The sequence below is a fragment of the Bradysia coprophila genome, assembly GCF_014529535.1.
Source record: "Bradysia coprophila strain Holo2 chromosome IV unlocalized genomic scaffold, BU_Bcop_v1 contig_144, whole genome shotgun sequence".
Classification (NCBI taxonomy): Eukaryota; Metazoa; Arthropoda; class Insecta; order Diptera; family Sciaridae; genus Bradysia; species Bradysia coprophila.
The window spans coordinates 1,118,509-1,137,241 of record NW_023503373.1 but is presented as its reverse complement, the minus strand read 5'-3'; the positions used below and the strand labels follow the sequence as shown (position 1 = coordinate 1,137,241).

At 36.0% G+C, this 18,733-nt stretch overlaps 1 protein-coding gene across 5 annotated transcripts; it reads left to right on the top strand.

Annotated features, from left to right (window-relative positions):
• The first annotated feature begins 5,483 nt into the window (after positions 1-5,483).
• LOC119071167 (minichromosome maintenance domain-containing protein 2) lies at positions 5,484-16,423 on the top strand. Of its 5 annotated transcripts, XM_037175928.1 has the most exons (9): positions 6,034-6,118; positions 6,193-6,854; positions 6,912-7,063; positions 7,121-7,247; positions 7,313-7,403; positions 7,464-7,605; positions 7,668-7,752; positions 14,441-14,543; positions 16,286-16,419. In XM_037175928.1, the coding sequence occupies exons 2-9, from the start codon at positions 6,244-6,246 to the stop codon at positions 16,343-16,345; spliced, it is 1,371 nt and encodes a 456-aa protein (XP_037031823.1). In that variant the 5' UTR covers positions 6,034-6,118; positions 6,193-6,243; the 3' UTR covers positions 16,346-16,419. The 5 variants fall into 5 exon arrangements, 4 of the variants coding, with proteins under 4 accessions (XP_037031819.1, XP_037031821.1, XP_037031822.1 ...); XM_037175924.1 differs by having other exon boundaries at positions 5,484-6,854; positions 16,286-16,423; XM_037175926.1 differs by having other exon boundaries at positions 5,484-6,854; positions 7,313-7,397.
• The last annotated feature ends 2,310 nt before the right edge of the window (positions 16,424-18,733 follow it).

Sequence of the window (18,733 nt, the reverse complement as noted above, 5' to 3'; positions counted from 1 at the left end):
AATTGGCTGCTTTATGCTCACACAGAGTACACAGTACACACACTTCGAAAGAAATCTGGAATTTTTTGTGTTGTTTATAATTATGTACATTTCTTTTAAGAGTTTTAAAATCCATAAATAATTGGCATTTTTAACTCTCTTGTAAAACAGAAAATTAAGACAGTGTACTGATGTGAGTTTGATGACTGAAAAATAACGCTGAGTTCATTAGTACGAAATTGACCCCAAAAAATGCTACTCAAAATTCAGATTTACTCAAATTAATCAAGCCATCAAAAACCATTCAAAAACTCTTTTAGGAATGACTCGCAAATAATTACTCCGATATTGTCCATCTGCGAACTTCACCTCAGCAATTTTATTCCATATCGATTGAAGCTAAATTTTTGTAAATCGGTCTTAAATTACTTAAGCCAACGTGCCATCAAGCTTTTCATACATATTTCACATAAAACCTACCATAGTTAACTTGAAGTCTTCTGAAGTAAGACCCTTACAATGAATCTACAAACCAGGTATGGTACAGTTGTTTTATGATGTTACTCTCACATGACACTCTTTTCGTTTCTTTTATTTTTGTTTAAGCTTTGTTCTGTTTGAAATTTAAAATGTTTTTCTATGATTAGTATGATGATTTTGATTTAGTCTCAGGAATCTTTCTGCTGAGGATGATTGTAATGATTTATGCAATCGAAATATATATACAGAAAATTTTTTAGTGAATTGTTTTGTTTCATTTCACTCAAAAAGTGAGTTCAAGAAACGGTGGAAGAAACTCGAAAAAGATATACAGGTATGGTCTGTTCATACAAACCGGAGGACATGGCGATTTTATATAAACTCACTCCTCAAACTCACCTCCGCTCCATACAAAGTTTGAAATTCGACCATACCTTGTGTTGACGTTCATTGGACCCTTAACCTTACAGTCGTATATCTTTGATATGAGTCGATCAGTTTTTTATGACGTCACGCCATGTGGAGGGGAGAGTAGTGTTCAACAAAATTGACGTGACGTAGGGGAATTTTGAATCAAAAATTCAATAAAACAACGTATCGTCATTAGTGTACAGTAGTAACAAAATGTATGTTAAAGCCAATGAAGTAAAAGATTTTGTACACATTCCTTCACTGTTATTCTTACACATTACTGTCATGATATGGAGTGATTCTTTTGAAAAACAGCCTACCGAAATCGGACGTATTTTCCAGTGGACTTTTTTTATATGTACCTAGAAAGGACTTCGACCCTAGAACCCAAAACCACTTTCAAAAAAATTCTTCGAAGCTTTTGTGACTGGTGAAAGGTGAAACTTGCACTTTTCTTACCAAAATTTCTCCGGGTACAAGAGCCGTACAGGGTCGTGTGGGTTGTCATTAGAAAGGTAATCACATGTACTATTGAACCGAATAGAGAATCATTGGTTTTAAAATTAATCCACACTGAAATATGTGCAGTTGAAGTTTTCAACCGAACACTTTCACTTTTCTTACCAATATTTCTCCAGTTACACGAGCCGTACATGGTGGTGTGGGGTATCATTTGAAAGGTAATTTTATGTGTTTTTGGGCCAAATAGGGTCTTATGGGGGCTTCGAAGAATTTTTTTGAGAGTGGTTTTGGCTTCTAGGGTCGAAGTCCTTTCTAGACACCTATAAAAAGTTCCACTAGAAAACACGCCCGATTTCGGTAGGCTCTTTTTCAAAAGAATCCCTCATGATTATTTCAGTTTGTAAAAGGTTCGAAAATGTAAAAATAAAAGTACTCAACACTGGTCGAAAAGACTCTTTCAACATCAAAGGAAGCCTCATCAGAACTTCTGTTTTTAACAAAGAAACAATAAATGGGTTTCGTTTGATGAATGAATGGAACTATTACGCATCGCCAAACTGTATACCATAAAATTGTGTAATCGTTCAAGGCATGGCAAACGATCATCGCATCAAAATCTATACAATGCTTTCAATCTCAGCAAAATGCCCCAATTCTCAACTTATTACAACTACCCATAAAACATGCTAGTGATATCACTGTTTTGTTCCATCCAATAAAACACCAATTTTCTTTACGTAAAGCGCAAAAAAAACCAACAGATGTAAGTTATTGAACTATATGTTGTGTTTCTCGCTACGATATGAAAAGTTTCAAAAAGAGATTTTCCTTTATATTAGCTTTTGATCTATTTAAAAGACCGCCAGCTGTTATTTATGGATACTTTATGTACTCCAATATATTCGGCGATGGTGTTTCGTTTAAATTGAATAAATATCATCCCGAACGCACAAACCTAATGATTGTCAGATAAAGATCAATGACCATGTCTATAAAAGAAGAAGAAGAAAAAAATAAGAAGATTTAAGATGGTTTTTGTCTTTATTGTCATAAATTTGCTGTTTTTCTTTGCCTAAATGTTGTGTGTCATGGGGATTCGGCATTCGGTATTTTTCAAATAAATTTATGGTCATATGTCAGCATTTATTAAAAGACCTCTCAATTAGGGACCAAACACAATGAAAAACGGTACGTTCTGCTCTATTTATTTGTTGTTCGTTTGGGAAAAGGAAACGGAATTAGGGAGCGAGATCATCCTCATATTTTAAATGTGAAATGATGAGACAATGTAATATTTCTTTATATACCGAAACCATTGATATCTGAGGTAGTTCGTATATTTTAAACGGCATTCATTGGTAGTTTTTACCCTTGTCTGCTAATAGACACTCTTCCCTATCAATCAATGCTAATCGATGTGAAATACAATTTTCGGTCATAATTTAAATAAATGATTGTAACGATCAAAGACAATGCTGCTGCCGGATGCTGTGATTTACACGTACATTGTGACTGGGGATCTTATTGTCTTTCAAGAATAAATATAATCGTGATAAATGGTTGAATTGAACGTGAACGAAAGAAGCAAACAAGCATTAACCATAATCAAACACTACGGAAATGCAAATTGTACACAAAAGAGAGAACTGAATAATATAGAAAAGTTAGTTCAACCATGAGGTTCCCATCAATCATTTTCTTTTTCATTTCTCTGAATTGTTTATTTGCATTATTTGTACGACGAACGTACGTATACGTAAATCTTTTGTGTGAAAAGAAAATATGGATTCTCTTTGTGCCAAAAACACCTTTAAGATTCCCCGATAAAAAAGTCTTTTTGGAATATTTATCAATTACTACGATGTCGATTTGTATTCTAAATTCTTTTTTCTTGTGAATTTTACTTCAAAGAGCAAAAACTCTCCTGAATATAAAAATATTTTCTTTCGAAGGAAACGTTGTGAATTGGATTTTTACAATTGAAAAATGTTGCATTGACTATACTGTTTGAATATAAAATTGGTTACAATTAGTTTTCGTACACTTACATTTCAGGCGTTATCAGGCCCGGACTGGCCATACGGTGAATTCGGGGGATTTACGATGGGCCTTTTGGATTTGTGTATGAGAATTTTTAATTTGTGGGCCTTTTTAAATTGAGTTGCATGGAGCCCCCGTTGGGCTTTTAAGAGCCAGTCCGGTACTGGGCGTTATGAAGATGAATAAATTCTTTTACTTGGTTTTCCCTTCAAGTTCCATTTTCAACATGCTCGTTTGTTATTCTGAATAGTTAAGGTAGTAATTGTAGTTGTAAGTAGTGAGTGGTGAGTGCTTGTTATTAAAACCGAGCGAAGAAAAATAATTGGATTGAACTTATGGAGCGAAAGTGTCATTCTACGTTACTTTAGCAATATTGGAATTTGCCGAGAAAACAAGTCTGTTAGTCATTGAATTGAACTTGAATTACATTTCGACCCAAGGAAATTATATACTGATAGGAGGTGAAATGCGAGATCAACACCTCGCGAGTTTTTTGACACTAGGCGAGATAAATCGGCAACGGTAGACCGGTTTGTCTGTTTCATCTCATGGCGCGGATAGAACACGCCTGAGGCATATTTTTTTCAACAATTTTCTCTCTCATTTCGTCTCTCAATTTCACATATATTTTTGACGTATTGGTTGGATTTTTATATGGAGTTTTTCTCCCATCGGTTACATGTAATCAATCTGTCATCGTCAGGCGTGTTCTATCCCAGCCATTAGTGGCCGCGCTTATCATTTCTCTGGTCTGTTTAGGTTATCCATATTTTTAAAATTATAGCGCGACCTTCATACATTCTTAATCAGAGTGTGCTAAAATTTTAAAAAGAACAAACCGAACCGATTTATCTCGCCTAATGTCAAAAATCTCGCGAGGTGTTCTCGCATTTCTTGTTCGATATCCACTTTCTATCAGTATATAAATTCATTGGGTCGACTGGAGAACTTTTGAATCTGATCTACTCTGAGCGGAATTTACTAGGAGTAATTATCCCTCGAATTATCACTAGAGAGGAAATTTGTACGACGAAAATTATCAGTTTATATAAGACACATTTCGTATAATTTTACACCAATACATGTATGCGTTGACGCTTTTGATAGTTCAGTTTGTCCTCTTAATTGAGACATATATAAGACAATAAACATTTCGTATTTCATGTTGGGACCACATATTTTACGTAATTTTGTTCGAAATTTCCTCTCTAGGTATAATCACTCTTAAAATAAAATATAAATATAAAATAAAAGTCTCAAAAGTTCGAAAAGAGACGTCTCAAAATGCAAATGATTTGAAACCGTGAGACGTCTCTTTTCGAACTTTGGAGACATTTATTTTTACTCGGGATACCTTAAAAATCCCCGATATACCTGAAATCTGACCTGATTTACCTGAAATTTTACCTAATCTTGAAAGTGAAAGATTTTATTTTAAATTAGTGTTCCAGGTTGTTGTGGTTAACAGTGTACCAGTGGCTTACTTCACTCGACCAAATTATATTTAAAAAAAAAATCCCAATCAACCTTGCATTCGATGGTTTTGCACAGGAAATTTATTTAAGTCTAACATAAATTTCATCTTCGGGATGCTCTACAAGTTTTATAAGTTTCAAACTTACTCCTAAGATAATATTTGGTTTCACAGTCACTTTACAATCTAATAATTCGATGATTTTTCATTTGAAAACTTTCTTTGTTGTTTTTTTTTTACCAACACTTAGGCTTACATAAAAAGTAGCCATGAGATGTCTCCACAATAAGACTCAGCTAATTTCATTATTCAGATTGACCTGAACCCCCTGAACCTGATTATGTTTTCGAATTGATATCAACTTAAAAATTTGCAGCGAAAATTTCAGGTTACCCTGAACCTGACCTGGAATTACCAGACCTGAATTTAAATATTCGGGTTCAGGTTCAACTTTTCTGGTTTTCTCGGATCAGATTCAGGTCAATAACCAGACCTGTTCCGAGCATTATATGCAACTATCATGACCAAAGCTTTCATCGAACCAATTTCGATTTTTTAGTAAGAGATTTTTGTACGATTATCGTACTAGAGTAGAAACATAATCTATTACTCACATTATTTTATGTCGTATTTCAACAACAAAAACATTGTTCTTGTGTGCTGATGACGCTTCCTTAACTTCAAAAGCAGCATTCCTAGGAAAATATAACGTCAATAAAATGTGTTCTCGAATTTTTGGTCTCAAAGAAAATGAAGATCTCGACGATATATTCACTTTAGACGATTGGGATCCACAGCCCAAAAATATTCGTGACAGCCGAAAAGTGGCTACAAAACAAATTGAAACACTTGAAAGTGCCCTGCAGACACCTATGAACCTGGAATATCTTCAAGGTAGAAATTCTGACAGTGCAATTGGAACCGAAAATTCACCGAGAATAGTTGAGTCAACGTCTGACCAATTATCAGTACATTTGTCTAATCGTTCATTTTCCGAGCAATTTTTTGAAGCCCATGAATTCTCAGACAGTGCAGTCGGAACAGAATCGCAATCGACAGTAGCCGATACATTGCCAAATCAGTTGTCGTCGTCGGATTTTCTGAATAGCACGTCCACTGCAAATTTTGAAAGCCAAGCCAGTAATCTATGGCCGTCGCTGACTCAGGAAACTGCGAGCCAGGTCTTTCTGCCAACACAAAGCGAAATGTTTTCACAAGACTTTGCATCTTCAATGGACGAAACTTTAGATAGTTGTATGATTCCAACTACAAGTAATAACCTTGCGTCACAGCATAGTTTCTACAATTTTCAAACCATCAATTCCGATTTACAACGTTCTACACAGCACCAATCTACGAACAACACATCGTTGGGAAACCTATCCTTTTATTCGTTGATGCAGAGAAGCCTAATGAAGGACACTCTGCAACCATCCTGCAGTTCCATTCAACTAGCATTGATGACTCCGACCGCAACGCAAACTGATTTTACTCAAGACGGAGCATTTTCTCAATTCTTCACCAACCGAAATATATCTGGAAATGAGCCAACGCAAGGGTGTAGTAATTTGGCTCAGGACATTACTGATGCATCAACCCAGCTATCTGGTACAAATAGCGATTTGTTCCGACAATTTGACGAAAATCTACGTGATTCGCAGTCAATTAGATTGGGTTCTCATCGACAACTTAATGAACAACAAGTCGATTTAGAGTCTCAGCAATATTCGTTGAACGCCTCTCTTTTGCCTAAATCGATTCTTGACTTATATGAACAGATCAAAAGTTCGGGCTTATCGGATTGGTCATTTGTTTATGCTTTATCAGCTCAAACGTGCCAGGAATTTATGCCAATGAGTTATAATGTTACACTGAAAACCAGCTTATTGCTCAGCATTGCATCGATTGATACATCGAGTGATGTGTCTCCAATTCCAATCATTGCTTTCGGACGTGATTCCACATCAGCGAACTCTATAATGAATTGTATGGGAAACTTTGCACAACGGTAACTCATTTCATTTTGATCATTGAAGAATGAAGCTCTAAAAACTTATATTCGTAGCTTCCTGGCCCCGACAGATCATACATTTAATGTCATGGTTAATCCAAACAAAATCGTTGAAGTCGGCCCAGTGTTTCTGGCTAAGAATGGTGTGTGTTATTTGGGCGATTGGTCTGGCCTATCAAAAAGGCTTTCCGATGAAATTAAAATTTGTGAGTGTGTTAATTCGACTAAATTTGCAATTTCTGAATTCTAACTGAAAATTTCAGTGATTGACTCTGGTCGATACTTTTTGAATGAAACATCGGAGAGTTTTCAACTCGGTTCTGCATTGTGGACCTACTGGAGTTTAACGAAAAATAGAAAAGATTTTTCACAAGTTGCCGTGTTCATGAAGTAAATGCCTTTTTGCTTGCATTCGAATAGTTTTCTTAGGTAACACATTTAATCCAATTTTGCAGATATTTCGGAATTCCAATCATGACCGAATCGAATGAATCAGATGACATCTTAGAGTTCCTTTTGATCGAAGCTAGAGACGGAAAAGTAGATGTAAAACATTTCTTTTTCAACTTTTAATTCAGTTTCCACTTTTAATGATTTTGGATTTAGATACCTGATGACGTTCTCAACATCAGCACCGAAGATATGAAAAATTATCTGAACGTCGTACGTAAAGTAAAACTGCGCAAGGAACATAAAGCACAGCAACTTCTCAAAGCATATTCAGACACCATTCAAAGAGACCGAGGAGGTACACTATATACATTGAAATTACGGAGCATATCGATGATATGCTATGCATGTCGTTCTTAGGACTTCTTTCAGCACGAAGTTTTCAAATAATTCAACAAATGGCAGAATCCTTTGCAAAATTAAGTTTACGCGACAACGTCTTAGTGTGAGTATTTAGTTCAATTCAATTTATAATCGTATGTTAGGCAACCGTATCTATTAAGTTTTGTGCGAATTATGCTCTAGTGTTTCATACAAAATCTATCACTTCACTATTACTAACATCATAACATGCGATTTAAGAGAACACTAGCCAGAGACATTTGAAAGTGCTGAATCTATAAGTAAATCCAAACATATTTATGTCGAGATTTTCGAGTTTAGAAAGTCGCGTCTTCCCAATAAAATTTTGTAAACCTTTGTGCGAACCGTTTGCAGTTGCATAATCTTTGAATCGATCCAGATGTTCACTAAATTCGGTAAATCTAACATATTTCAACCCATTTTCCCTACCTATGCACACATAGATCCAATCTCCGAACATTCATCATCTGCTTCCTTACTCCGCGAGGGAGCATAGGTTGTCCACAAAACTTCGCCATCGTATTCGGTTCATTGCGAGTGCCTTGACTTCTGTCCATTCTTTCTTGGCTTCCCTCGCTTCGTTGACGACTGTTCACTTCCATGTGGTTTCCGATCTACCCCTCTTTCGCGTCCCTTGCGGGTTCCAGTCCAATGCGGTTTTCGCGATGCTTCCAGCAGGCCGCCGAATGGTGTAACCGATCCAGTTCCACTTCCTTCGTTTGATCATTGGCTTCATTTCCTCGCATTTAGTCTGCTTCCACAACTCGGTGTTTGAAATAGTTTCTGGCCAACGTATTCTCAGTATGCGTCTGAGACATCGATTGACGAATACTTGTATTTTATTCTCGATTTCCGATGTCATTTTCCAAGTTTCGCAACCGTAGAGCAGCATTGAGATGCAATTCGATTTAAAGAATTTCAGCTTTAAGTTTCGTGTCAGTTGTGTAGAGTTTCAAATGTTGTTCAGAGAAATGAAAGCTTGACGCGCTTTTTGTATGCGGACCTCCAAATCGGCTCCGCCATCCTTTGCCAAGATAAGAGAAGTTCCCAACTTCGTCTATTATTTTGGGCTTAAACGGCGCGTCTAAATCAGTTTACATTTGGTGAAAATATTTCGAAAATTCACAAACGTGTAACGCAACTAACCGCCGACTTTTGCGATCACACAAGTCACACTTCGCAGGCTAAAAATTTCAATTCTTGTTGCCATGAAAGCACTAGGTCTCCTGAGTATTAGAAAATTTTTAGACTGATTTGTTGCCGCAAAACATAGCCAACACAGCTCACTTTATGCCTCGGAAATGAAGAAATTTGTAACGCAACTAACCCTGGAGTTACCCATTTAATCATTTTCATAAAACTTCTATGCATATATCGCCGCTTCGTCTCACAAATTTCATACAAAAACTCGACTAACATTTCATCCTAGTTAAGTAAATTTTAAGAGTTCCGACTGAGATATCAGGTTTACATTTGGCTGTGCGGAAATTGTGCAACGCAAAAAAAAACTGTGATAAGATCATACCTTATGTAGGGTAAAAGCACCAGTATTCGCCCATGCATCTACACTAAAAACGTTTTTGGTTACCGGTGGCAATTTCTCAGAAATCAGCATCCAAAAATCGATGGTTTGATCTACATGGCAATTGGTATAGAAGAGTAACAATTTTCAATTTTCATTTTAAATTAACAGAGTTCACGGTAGTTTTAACAGATATGGTAGATTTTATGTTCAGTGCAGCTCTTTTCAGTCAATAAAAGTTTTAACAAAAAGACCTGTGTCCTAAACAACCTCGATTCGATGGTCCGAAACACTCCCATAAACTGTTAAACCGAACAAAGAAGTTTTGCGGTCGTCTTCAGTTATATTAAAGCTAATCTTATATCTTCCAGCTGGCAATATTTGCGGAAGGGCGAACTCTTGAGCAGAAATGTTGTCCATTTTTGCGAGGAGCAGTCCTGTGTACGGACACGAATGGTTAAAATTTGAGTATTTTTTGAATACCGGCTTCAGAAAATCCAGAAAAAAATAGTTTTTTTCTCCAGCTGTCCATGGACATAGGTCGTCCCAGTATTCCGTAGCGATTTTTTGGTAGGTGAAGTATTTATAGTATAATATTCCATGGATCCAAAATGCACTAGTTGGTTTGCGGAAAATAACTCCTAAATTTGCTCACAAATTATTTCGATCGATATAATTAACTCGGCACGTGATATTGGAAACTTTATTGGGCGAATATATTCGACAGTCGATCCGTTCGAAATAGATAACGTTTCTCTAGATTAAAATTTCGATCGTTAAAACAATGGAGAAATCTTGGGACAGTATTTTGTTGCAATTACCCCTTCCCGGAACGCTGTCCTCTCAGTTGTTGGTCCAAAATACGAGAAAGTCCACACAAAGAGTAATATCAATGACGAGCCACGAACTAAAATGTTCATTTTGGTTACAAATTTTATTCGTTGATTTATTTTGTCAGCTTCACCAAGCGCTTCCTTCAAAACTCAAAGTAAACGTTTTTTAGCCCCGTACGAAGTACTGGGGGCTTATAAGATTAATATGCCGTTTGTAACACGTCGAATTGGAAGCAGACAGTAAGGGCAAAGCATTTGGTTATGTTCATAGATGACGAATCCGCAATAAAAAAAATGTCCGTCCGTCCATCCGTCCATCCGTCCGTGACCCCTCTAGCTTGAGTAAATCACAACCTTTTTTCAAAATTCTTTTTTTCCCCGATTGGTATCGACAAAAGTAAGGTCAAGTTCGAAAATAGGCATGGTAGGGTCGGCCCCTCCAGAGCTAGGGCCCTATAGGTGTTTTTCACTCTTTCGACGATATCTACCGAAATACGCACGCAATAGCTGCTTGTGATATATCAAATGAAAGGTATTGACGAGTAGAACATTGTTTTTGGGTAAGATGCAACGTGGGCTTGTTGGGAGGGCTCAAAGGTCGTTACTCGGCCCTAAGTGTTTTTTGCACATAAATCGAGTAAATCTCATCCGATTTTGCTAGTTTTAGTTTTTTATGTAAGGTAATTGAATGCCAAATAGAATGATGGCAAAAAAAGTTTCAAATTTGGGCCCTTGCACTAAGACCGCTACTCGGCCCTAAGTGCTTTTTGCACATAAATCGAATAAATCTCAACCGATTTTGCTAGGTTTCATTTGAGAGGTAATTGAATACCCAATGGAAAGTTGGCAAAAAATTTTGAGTTTCTAAAATAATGTCGTAAATTGTTGGTTTTATTTGGAAGGTACTTCGTACGGGCTTTCGTAATTGCGCTATGCGCAATTTTAAAAATGAACAGTTTCAGTAAATTCGACAATGCCCAACTTGACTTGCATTTTGGTAACAGAATCATTAGAGGGTTGTAGACGTATTAGGGTTCCGGGCTTATTAGGGCTACGGACGTATTATGGTTGCGGACGAAATAGGATTACGGGTTGTACGGGGCTAAGTCGCAGCAAACGCTCCGACTGTTCTGATGCCTTGTTTTTTGTGGTGTCACACGTCCCACGTAAACTCGACCTATCTAATCTGATCCCTTGTTATGTTAATAACTATTGTCGAGAGTGTATATCAATAGTTTTAAAAGTTCTGCGGACCGCAGATGTGATTATAATAATATGAAGTTTCCTTTTCACGGCCTCAATTAAAATAATTTATAAAATCATTTTGATTCAGACCAGTGATTCGTGCCACTAGTTTTGGAATTCACGTGCCACAATAGCTATTTTCATAATAAGGTAGTAAATGGGATTGTTTTGCGCACTAGATGTGAGATAGTTGATACGAGCGAAGCGAGTTCGGCAACACATCGTGTGCGCAAAACCCCCATTTACTACCGTGTTAGGAACAAGGTTTTATCTCCTGTAATGTCATAATCACCATAAAAACAAATTTCAATAATCAAACTGAAACATAAACACGCCATGACGCCGTCACTCATTCATATTCCCCACAAATAAAACACACATCTAGTATACTGTCAAGAATTTGTCCATTTTCAGTGAATAAATGAGAAATTATCGAAGTTTTCCGTGAATAAATGTGAAATTATCGAAGTTAGCCGTGCGCATGTATTGAAATTTTTAGTTAATAAACGTACGTTCTGTGAATGACGTGTTTAAATCTAGCCCATTTTGATTCTAAAAGTGACACTCAACTTGTGAATATTATGACATTACAGGAGATAAAAGATAATTCTATGTTTTCGGAAATAACTATGTTCCGGAGTCACCTTGTAATGTCATTCCTTATTCACCAAAGCCCAATCAATGGCCCTTTCAATGATATCGGTACAGGCATATTAGACATACGAAATTGTAACTTAGCAACGAATGTATGTGGTCAGGTGCGTCGTAGCTTTTAAAACATATATCAATTCAGAAATCAAATTATTTGTGCGGATTATCTTCTAGTGTTTCATACAAAATCTATCACTTCAATATTCCTAACATCCATTTTGCGATATAAGAGACACTTTTAAAGTACGGTGAATCTATAAGTAAATCCAAACCTATTATAACCTGTTGAAATTCATGTCGATACTTTTGAGTTTCTCAAAACTCACGTCTTCATCTTCATAAACCCAACATTTAATTTACGACTTAGACATTAGGTTTACATTTGGGCCAAATGATTTGGCTGTGCGGAAATTGTGCAACGCAAAGAAAACTGTGACAAAATCAAACCTTGTGTAGGATAAAAGCACCAGTATTCGGCCACAAAATGTTTTTGGTTACCAGTACCAATTTCTCGATTGATTTGGACTTAAAATTAAAAATTTGTTGGTTATGAGCTACATGGTAATTGGTATAGAAGCGGACCAATTTGCAATGTTCATTACAAATCAACAGAGTTTTCGGTAGATTTCATGTTCAGTGTAGCTCTTTTCCAAAGTCAATAAAAGTTTTAACAAAGAGACACGCGACCTAAACCACCTCGATTCGATGATCCGAAACACTCCCATAAACTGTTGCACCGAACAAAGAAGTTTTACGGTCGTCTTCAGTTATGTTAAAGTTAATTTTATATCTTCCCGCTGGCATAATTTGCGGAAGGGCGAACACTTGAGCAGAAATGTTATCAATTTTTGCAATTACCAGTCCAGTATACGGACACGAATGGTTGAAATCAGTGTATTTATTGAATACCGGCTTCAGATAATCCAGAAAAAATGACATTTTTTTGCCAGCTGCCCATGTACACAGGTCGTCCCAGTATTCCGTAGCGATTTTTTGGTAGGTGTAATATTTATAGTAAAAGATTCCATGGATCCAAATTGCACTAGTTGGTTTACGAACAACAATTCCTAAATATACTCGCAGATTATTTCGATCGATGTACTTAACTCGGCACGTGATATTGGAAACTTTATTGGGCGAATATATTCGACATTCGATCCGCTCGAAATAGATAACATTTTTCTAAATTAAAATTTCGATCATTAAAACAATGGAGAAATTTTGGGACAATATATTGTTGCAATTACCCCTTCCCGAAACGCTGTCCTCTCAGTTGTTGGTCCAAAATACGAAAAAGTCAGCACAAAGAGTAATATCAATGACGAGCCCCGAACTAAAATGTTCATTTTGGGAGCAAATTTAATTCGTTGGTTTATTTCCGTTATGGTCAGCTTCACCAAACGCAAATTTGCTAGTAAAATCTTTGGCTGATTTTGAACAATGTTGAATACAAAAACAACCAGAAATAAAATGTGTGACGCAAGACTTCTTGCATCCGAATATTTCAAAAACTACAATGCAGAAAAGCCACAAAAGCGTCGATTATCAACGTATTGTCCATATTTCTTGTCAGCTCTCAGCCCTGCCATTTAAATTGACACTTACTCTACGACGACGTATCGATTCATGGAATTAATTGCTTAAGATTAACGGTCATCGAGATTTGTGAGAGCCCGTTATTGGCCGGAAAGAGATTGGAACTGGCTTTTGTTTTCCCCAAGGTCGAAAGTGGCTTATTACAACAATAAGGAAATCAAGAAAATTTACTTAGGACTCAAAAGCATCTAATAGGACATTATTGTCAGAAGGATGCCGGATAAAAGCCGTGTACGCTAACGAGCGGTTGCGGGATATAAAGATAAAAAGTCTCGGCTTCTGTGTTTCTTGACCTCAGCTTCACCTCGGATCAATAAAATTTACGTGAAAACTCTATTTTTCATATTATACCTTTGTTATGTAAATACCTATATACGATCTGGAGTCACTTTTTTTGGTGTTGTATCCCTTGTTATGCTAATAACTATTGTCTAGAGTTCCATCGTTTATATATGAGGCTGATTACTGACCTACGAACCGTAGGTGTGATTGGTGTGATTATAATAATTTCCAGCTTCCTTTGTAACGGCCTCATTTGAAATTGCTTCTATAATCACTTCAATCAGACCAGTGCTTCGTGCCACTAGTTTTGAAAAATCTCTATAATTAACGTGCCAAAAAATAATTCTATGTTTTTAGAAATTAGTCTGTTCCGGAGTCACCTTATTCACTAAAGCCCAATCAGTCTCCCTGTCCGCTCCGGTTTATTATACTTTTATTAAAACTCAACTTTGTTTTTAAAAAAATTCAACTTAACATCAAATGTGTGTGGTCAGCTGCGTTCTTGCTTTTAAAAGATATGTCTATTGAGAAATCGTCAGTGAATGTATCTAATTATTTCATCCCAAGTGTACGATTCAAAATCTATTCAATATTCAGGTAGTCTCTATGATTCAGGTTGATAAATCAATTTTTCTTTTCAGCTGCGATGTTGTCGGTGCTATTTCAATAGCTGAGAAAACATTTTTTGGTATAACAGGGATGGCTCGATGTCCACTTCTTGCTCCAACGCAGGATATTGAGCAGGTTTGTAGTTTTTACGGTTGTATGTGCCCACTTTTTTAAAACAGGAAACAACAAAACTGAGTCAATGTCCAGGGGAAGAAGCCATTCACAAATATGCACACACCTAAAGGTGGAGTTGTCGAAAAGTGGTCGCTTCATACATTTTTGATATTTTGTTTTCACATTTTTTGTCGTCTAAGTAAGGGAGTAACGATTGATAGAAAAAGAAAAGAAAAATCGTGTTTGTTGAAAGAGAAAAGATTATCGTAACAAAATCCTGAAATCTGTTAAGTTTGTTGTGTAAGGTGCCTTGAGACAAAATCTACTACTTCAATATTTTGTATCAAACATTCCAACATATATAAGGGAACAGCCAGAGCTCATAGCTCTTCTCGTCATTGTCGTTAGCGATGACTACCCGTTTTTATAATTTCAAACTACGCCCGTTGAGAGTGTTATTCCCTTGACTGAAATTCAGGACCTTACACCCTGAAATATACCGAAATATGTGGGTAACAAAAAGTTTACTGTGATTGAAAATGTATGAAATGGTATGAAAAACGTTAGATGTTGGTAACAATTCTTCGTTGAGGGAACGATAACTTGACTAATTCTCAACCAATTTTGATGAATCTTTTTTTTAAATACGTGGAATTAAAATCCCAAGGCTAAGTTTGAAGATGTAGGACTAAGGATCAGTTTTCTCAGAAAAACAGAATTTTAAACTGTTGATATGTTGGTACTGAACCGAATGATAGCTAACATTTTTAACAAAATGGCTTCTATCGTCAAAACAAAATGGTGGTCGTCCATCAATTAGCTATGGCACATGGCATTCAAAGCTTGAGATAGAATTAACTTTGAAGTTTGACGTTAGTTGGCAGTGACCGCCATTTCAGTTAGAATTCACTAGCCCCAGTTTTACCGAAGATTGTTCATATAGAACTTACAACTTTCGGTTCAGTACCCATATCAACATATTAAGTTGAATGACTTGACTGACGATTGGCGCTATATGCCGAAATGTTGATGCTTCAATAATATGTTCAAGAGGTCAACTGTTCTAGTTGAGTTCATACTGAGCGACATTTCAATGACAAAATTAATTCCATTAAAATTTCTCTCAAGCTATGTTTGCCTGTTACTCCTCATTGATCGATAAATCTAGTAAAATCCAATTTCTTCATTTGAATTGTTCACGATCAAGAAAAATCGAGATTACATTAGGTACTCTCACCCATAAAATGAAATTGATCAAAAATATATTGAGAAAATTGTCAGTCAAGGGATCCGACCCGCCCAAAATGTAGGACCTAGTATATTGGGGGTAGAACATAATTTCAACTTCGTAGAGCTCGTATTTTGGAGTAATTGTTATGACAGAACTGAACAAGCGTTACGAAATTTGTAGATGATCAAAAAAAAATCCGACATATGTACAATCCATTGAGTCATGTTTATAGACCTCACTTTCGTCCCGAATCAATGCAAAAAAGTTTACTTTTTTATTTCTAAGTTTCTAAGTGATTGTTCCATGTTTCGAATTTATAATTATAAAAACAAATACTTATGTTGATTACAACTAATTGCAATAAGAATCCAGCGAGTAAAATTCTGAAAATTGCTGTCTATATAGATTCCATAAGCCATATTTCCATCGAAAAGTGTTGTACACAACAAACAAACAATATGTCATGTTCCTTTGAGCAAATTCCTTTGATTTTATTTATTGTAATAAATATTTTACGAGAACTCATTTATAGGTGGATCAGTACATTCAAGCGTTTCACAAATGGATTTTCAATTATGTTGGAATGTTATGACGAAGTGAATTTAATATAAAATTTTGTACAAATTCTTTTGTAATCAACTTTCTATTAAAAATTGTGAATTTCTGAAAATTTTGTGTTTATGAGAAAGGAAACTTCAATACAAAGAAACTCCATAAAACTACCACTTCTACACCTTTACAAATGAATTGTTTTGGAGGCGTACTAGTTTTTGTGATACTTAAGAGTCAATTCGCTAATTCGTCAGCCAAATTTTCAATATTTGAAAATCAATATAATCGACAATTGCACCTGAAACAGGAAGTACATGTTAAGCTGTTTTCATTAACCTGTTACAGACGGCAAGCATACGACCGGTATTATTATCGGGTCTATTACTTCCATCGATCAAAGTATTTTTAATCTGTCGATTTCATCGATAACAGATGAATACCTGTATGCCACAAGTTATATAATAAATAACAGACTAACCTTGCTTCAACACTTTCAAAATTTTGGCTCTTCAGAAGGTTTGATGTAGTGGCGCCACATACATCTGGCCAACCGTTACCGTTTGCAGCCTTGGCCAACCGTTGGCATGTTGTAGCCAATTAAAAATTTTATCGGCCCTTTCACGGCGTTTCTTATCCTTCTTCCGTGCGTTGTGGCACTGTGTGGTTTGTGCCATGGTGAGGATTGCGATTGATCGTCTGAAAAAAGAACCGACGAGAAAGTGAGTAAAAGTCAATTATCAATTATGTATGTGGATTACTTTAGGAGACTTTAGGAGGACCGGCACTGGATTCAAACAAACATTCCACCAAAAAAAATGAAAAAAAAAACTGTGGTGCTTATTCCTTAAAGAAACAAACATACCACAACCAGAGATGGGCCCGTAATATTACCGTGTAATATTACCCGGTAATATTACGTAAAATTACGTAATATTACCCGAAGCTCGGTAATATTACGTAAGTTACGTAATGTTACCAAAAATCAGTTAACAATATTGTAAATTTTAATTATTTTTAACAAAAATTACTCGTTTTTAGCAAATTCAAGTGTATTTTATCGTATAATTTTGTTTTAGTTAGGCCTAGTTCAGCCTAGTTAAACAACTTGTTCAAAAACAGTCGAGTAGTATACATATTTGAATGAGCTTCAACCAAAATTGAGCGTGGATTTTTACGATTTCTCTCAGAGTTGTCATTGAATGACGCCGTCGGCAACTCGGTCCTCTGTCACTTCATAAGAACACGGGCTTAGATCGAAAACTGAAATTTGTTAGCAAATGAAATTTCATTTCAAATTTCGTATCCTAAAAGACCGAGTTTCCGGCACTGCCATCTTTGAATATTGTGGTAGCGACATACAATCTAGCGTGATAACGTAACACAAGTGCTTCCAAGTCTTTCGACTAGTGTACCCCTTCTTCAACTAGCCGAATACGAGTTTGGTTATCTGAATAGTCGAAACAAACATTTGGAAACATCTACGCAAGAAGTAAGATTCCACATTCTTGTTCAGTCAAACTATACTTTACTCAACAAAGTTCAAAGTGAAGCATGTAATAGTAGTCTCCATGCTGCTAATGTATTTCATTCATTTTTACCTATTGTCTTGTTCAGTAAAACTATACTATACTGAGGAAAGCTCAAAGTGACGCATGTAATAGTCGTTTACATTCCATGCTGAGAAAGTAATTCTTTTATGTGATAAAGGTGTTTTCCAGCAACAAGCTCCGGTTACTGTCTTTTTGACAAATGTAGAGTCAATCAAACAAGTTGCTCAAAAACACACGAGTGAGTTTCCGAGTATCACAAAGTTGTTTCATAAGCAATCAATTATGTAGCAGTATCGAAGGTACTGGTTTACCGTGTGACACATGCGAAAGTTGAGTTTCACGTAAAATTCACGAAAAATGAACAGAAAATTGTCCACCGTATAAAGGATAATTTTCGCAAAGGACATATTGCTGAATAATATTCAACTTTCGCATGAGTCTGATAGTAAAATATCGAATTGTTACAATTTTGTATTGGTAAATTACGTAGTATTACCGAAACATCGGTAATATTGGTAATTTAAGATTTCGGTATTATTACCCAATGTTACGTAATATTACCGTAATATTACCGACAATAAATAAATTACCGGTAATTTCCCATCTCTGACACAACTCTTACCTCAGATTTAATATAGAAATATAGGAAGTTTCAAGTTACTATCCTCTGTTTATATGTACAATTTTACATCTATAATATTCGCCTAGTCGTTTGGCGCCACATTTTTTTATAGTACTTCAATCTCACTGGACTATTTTTTGTGTAACAACTTCACATTGATTCATTCCCATGGAATGTCACAGCAGTGAAGTTTGTTCATGAAAAAATAATTCAGTGACAGCAGTTTTTTTATGAAGAACAGTACTAAATTGTATTA

Bases quoted from the DNA above. Each gene is read 5' to 3' on its own strand.
- LOC119071167 (XM_037175924.1), top strand. From the start codon at position 5,566: ATGTGTTCTCGAATTTTTGGTCTCAAAGAAAATGAAGATCTCGACGAT. The intron at 7,606-7,667 runs GTACACTATATA...TGTCGTTCTTAG, and splicing joins CATTCAAAGAGACCGAGGAG to GACTTCTTTCAGCACGAAGT. The intron at 14,544-16,285 runs GTTTGTAGTTTT...ACTCATTTATAG, and splicing joins CAACGCAGGATATTGAGCAG to GTGGATCAGTACATTCAAGC.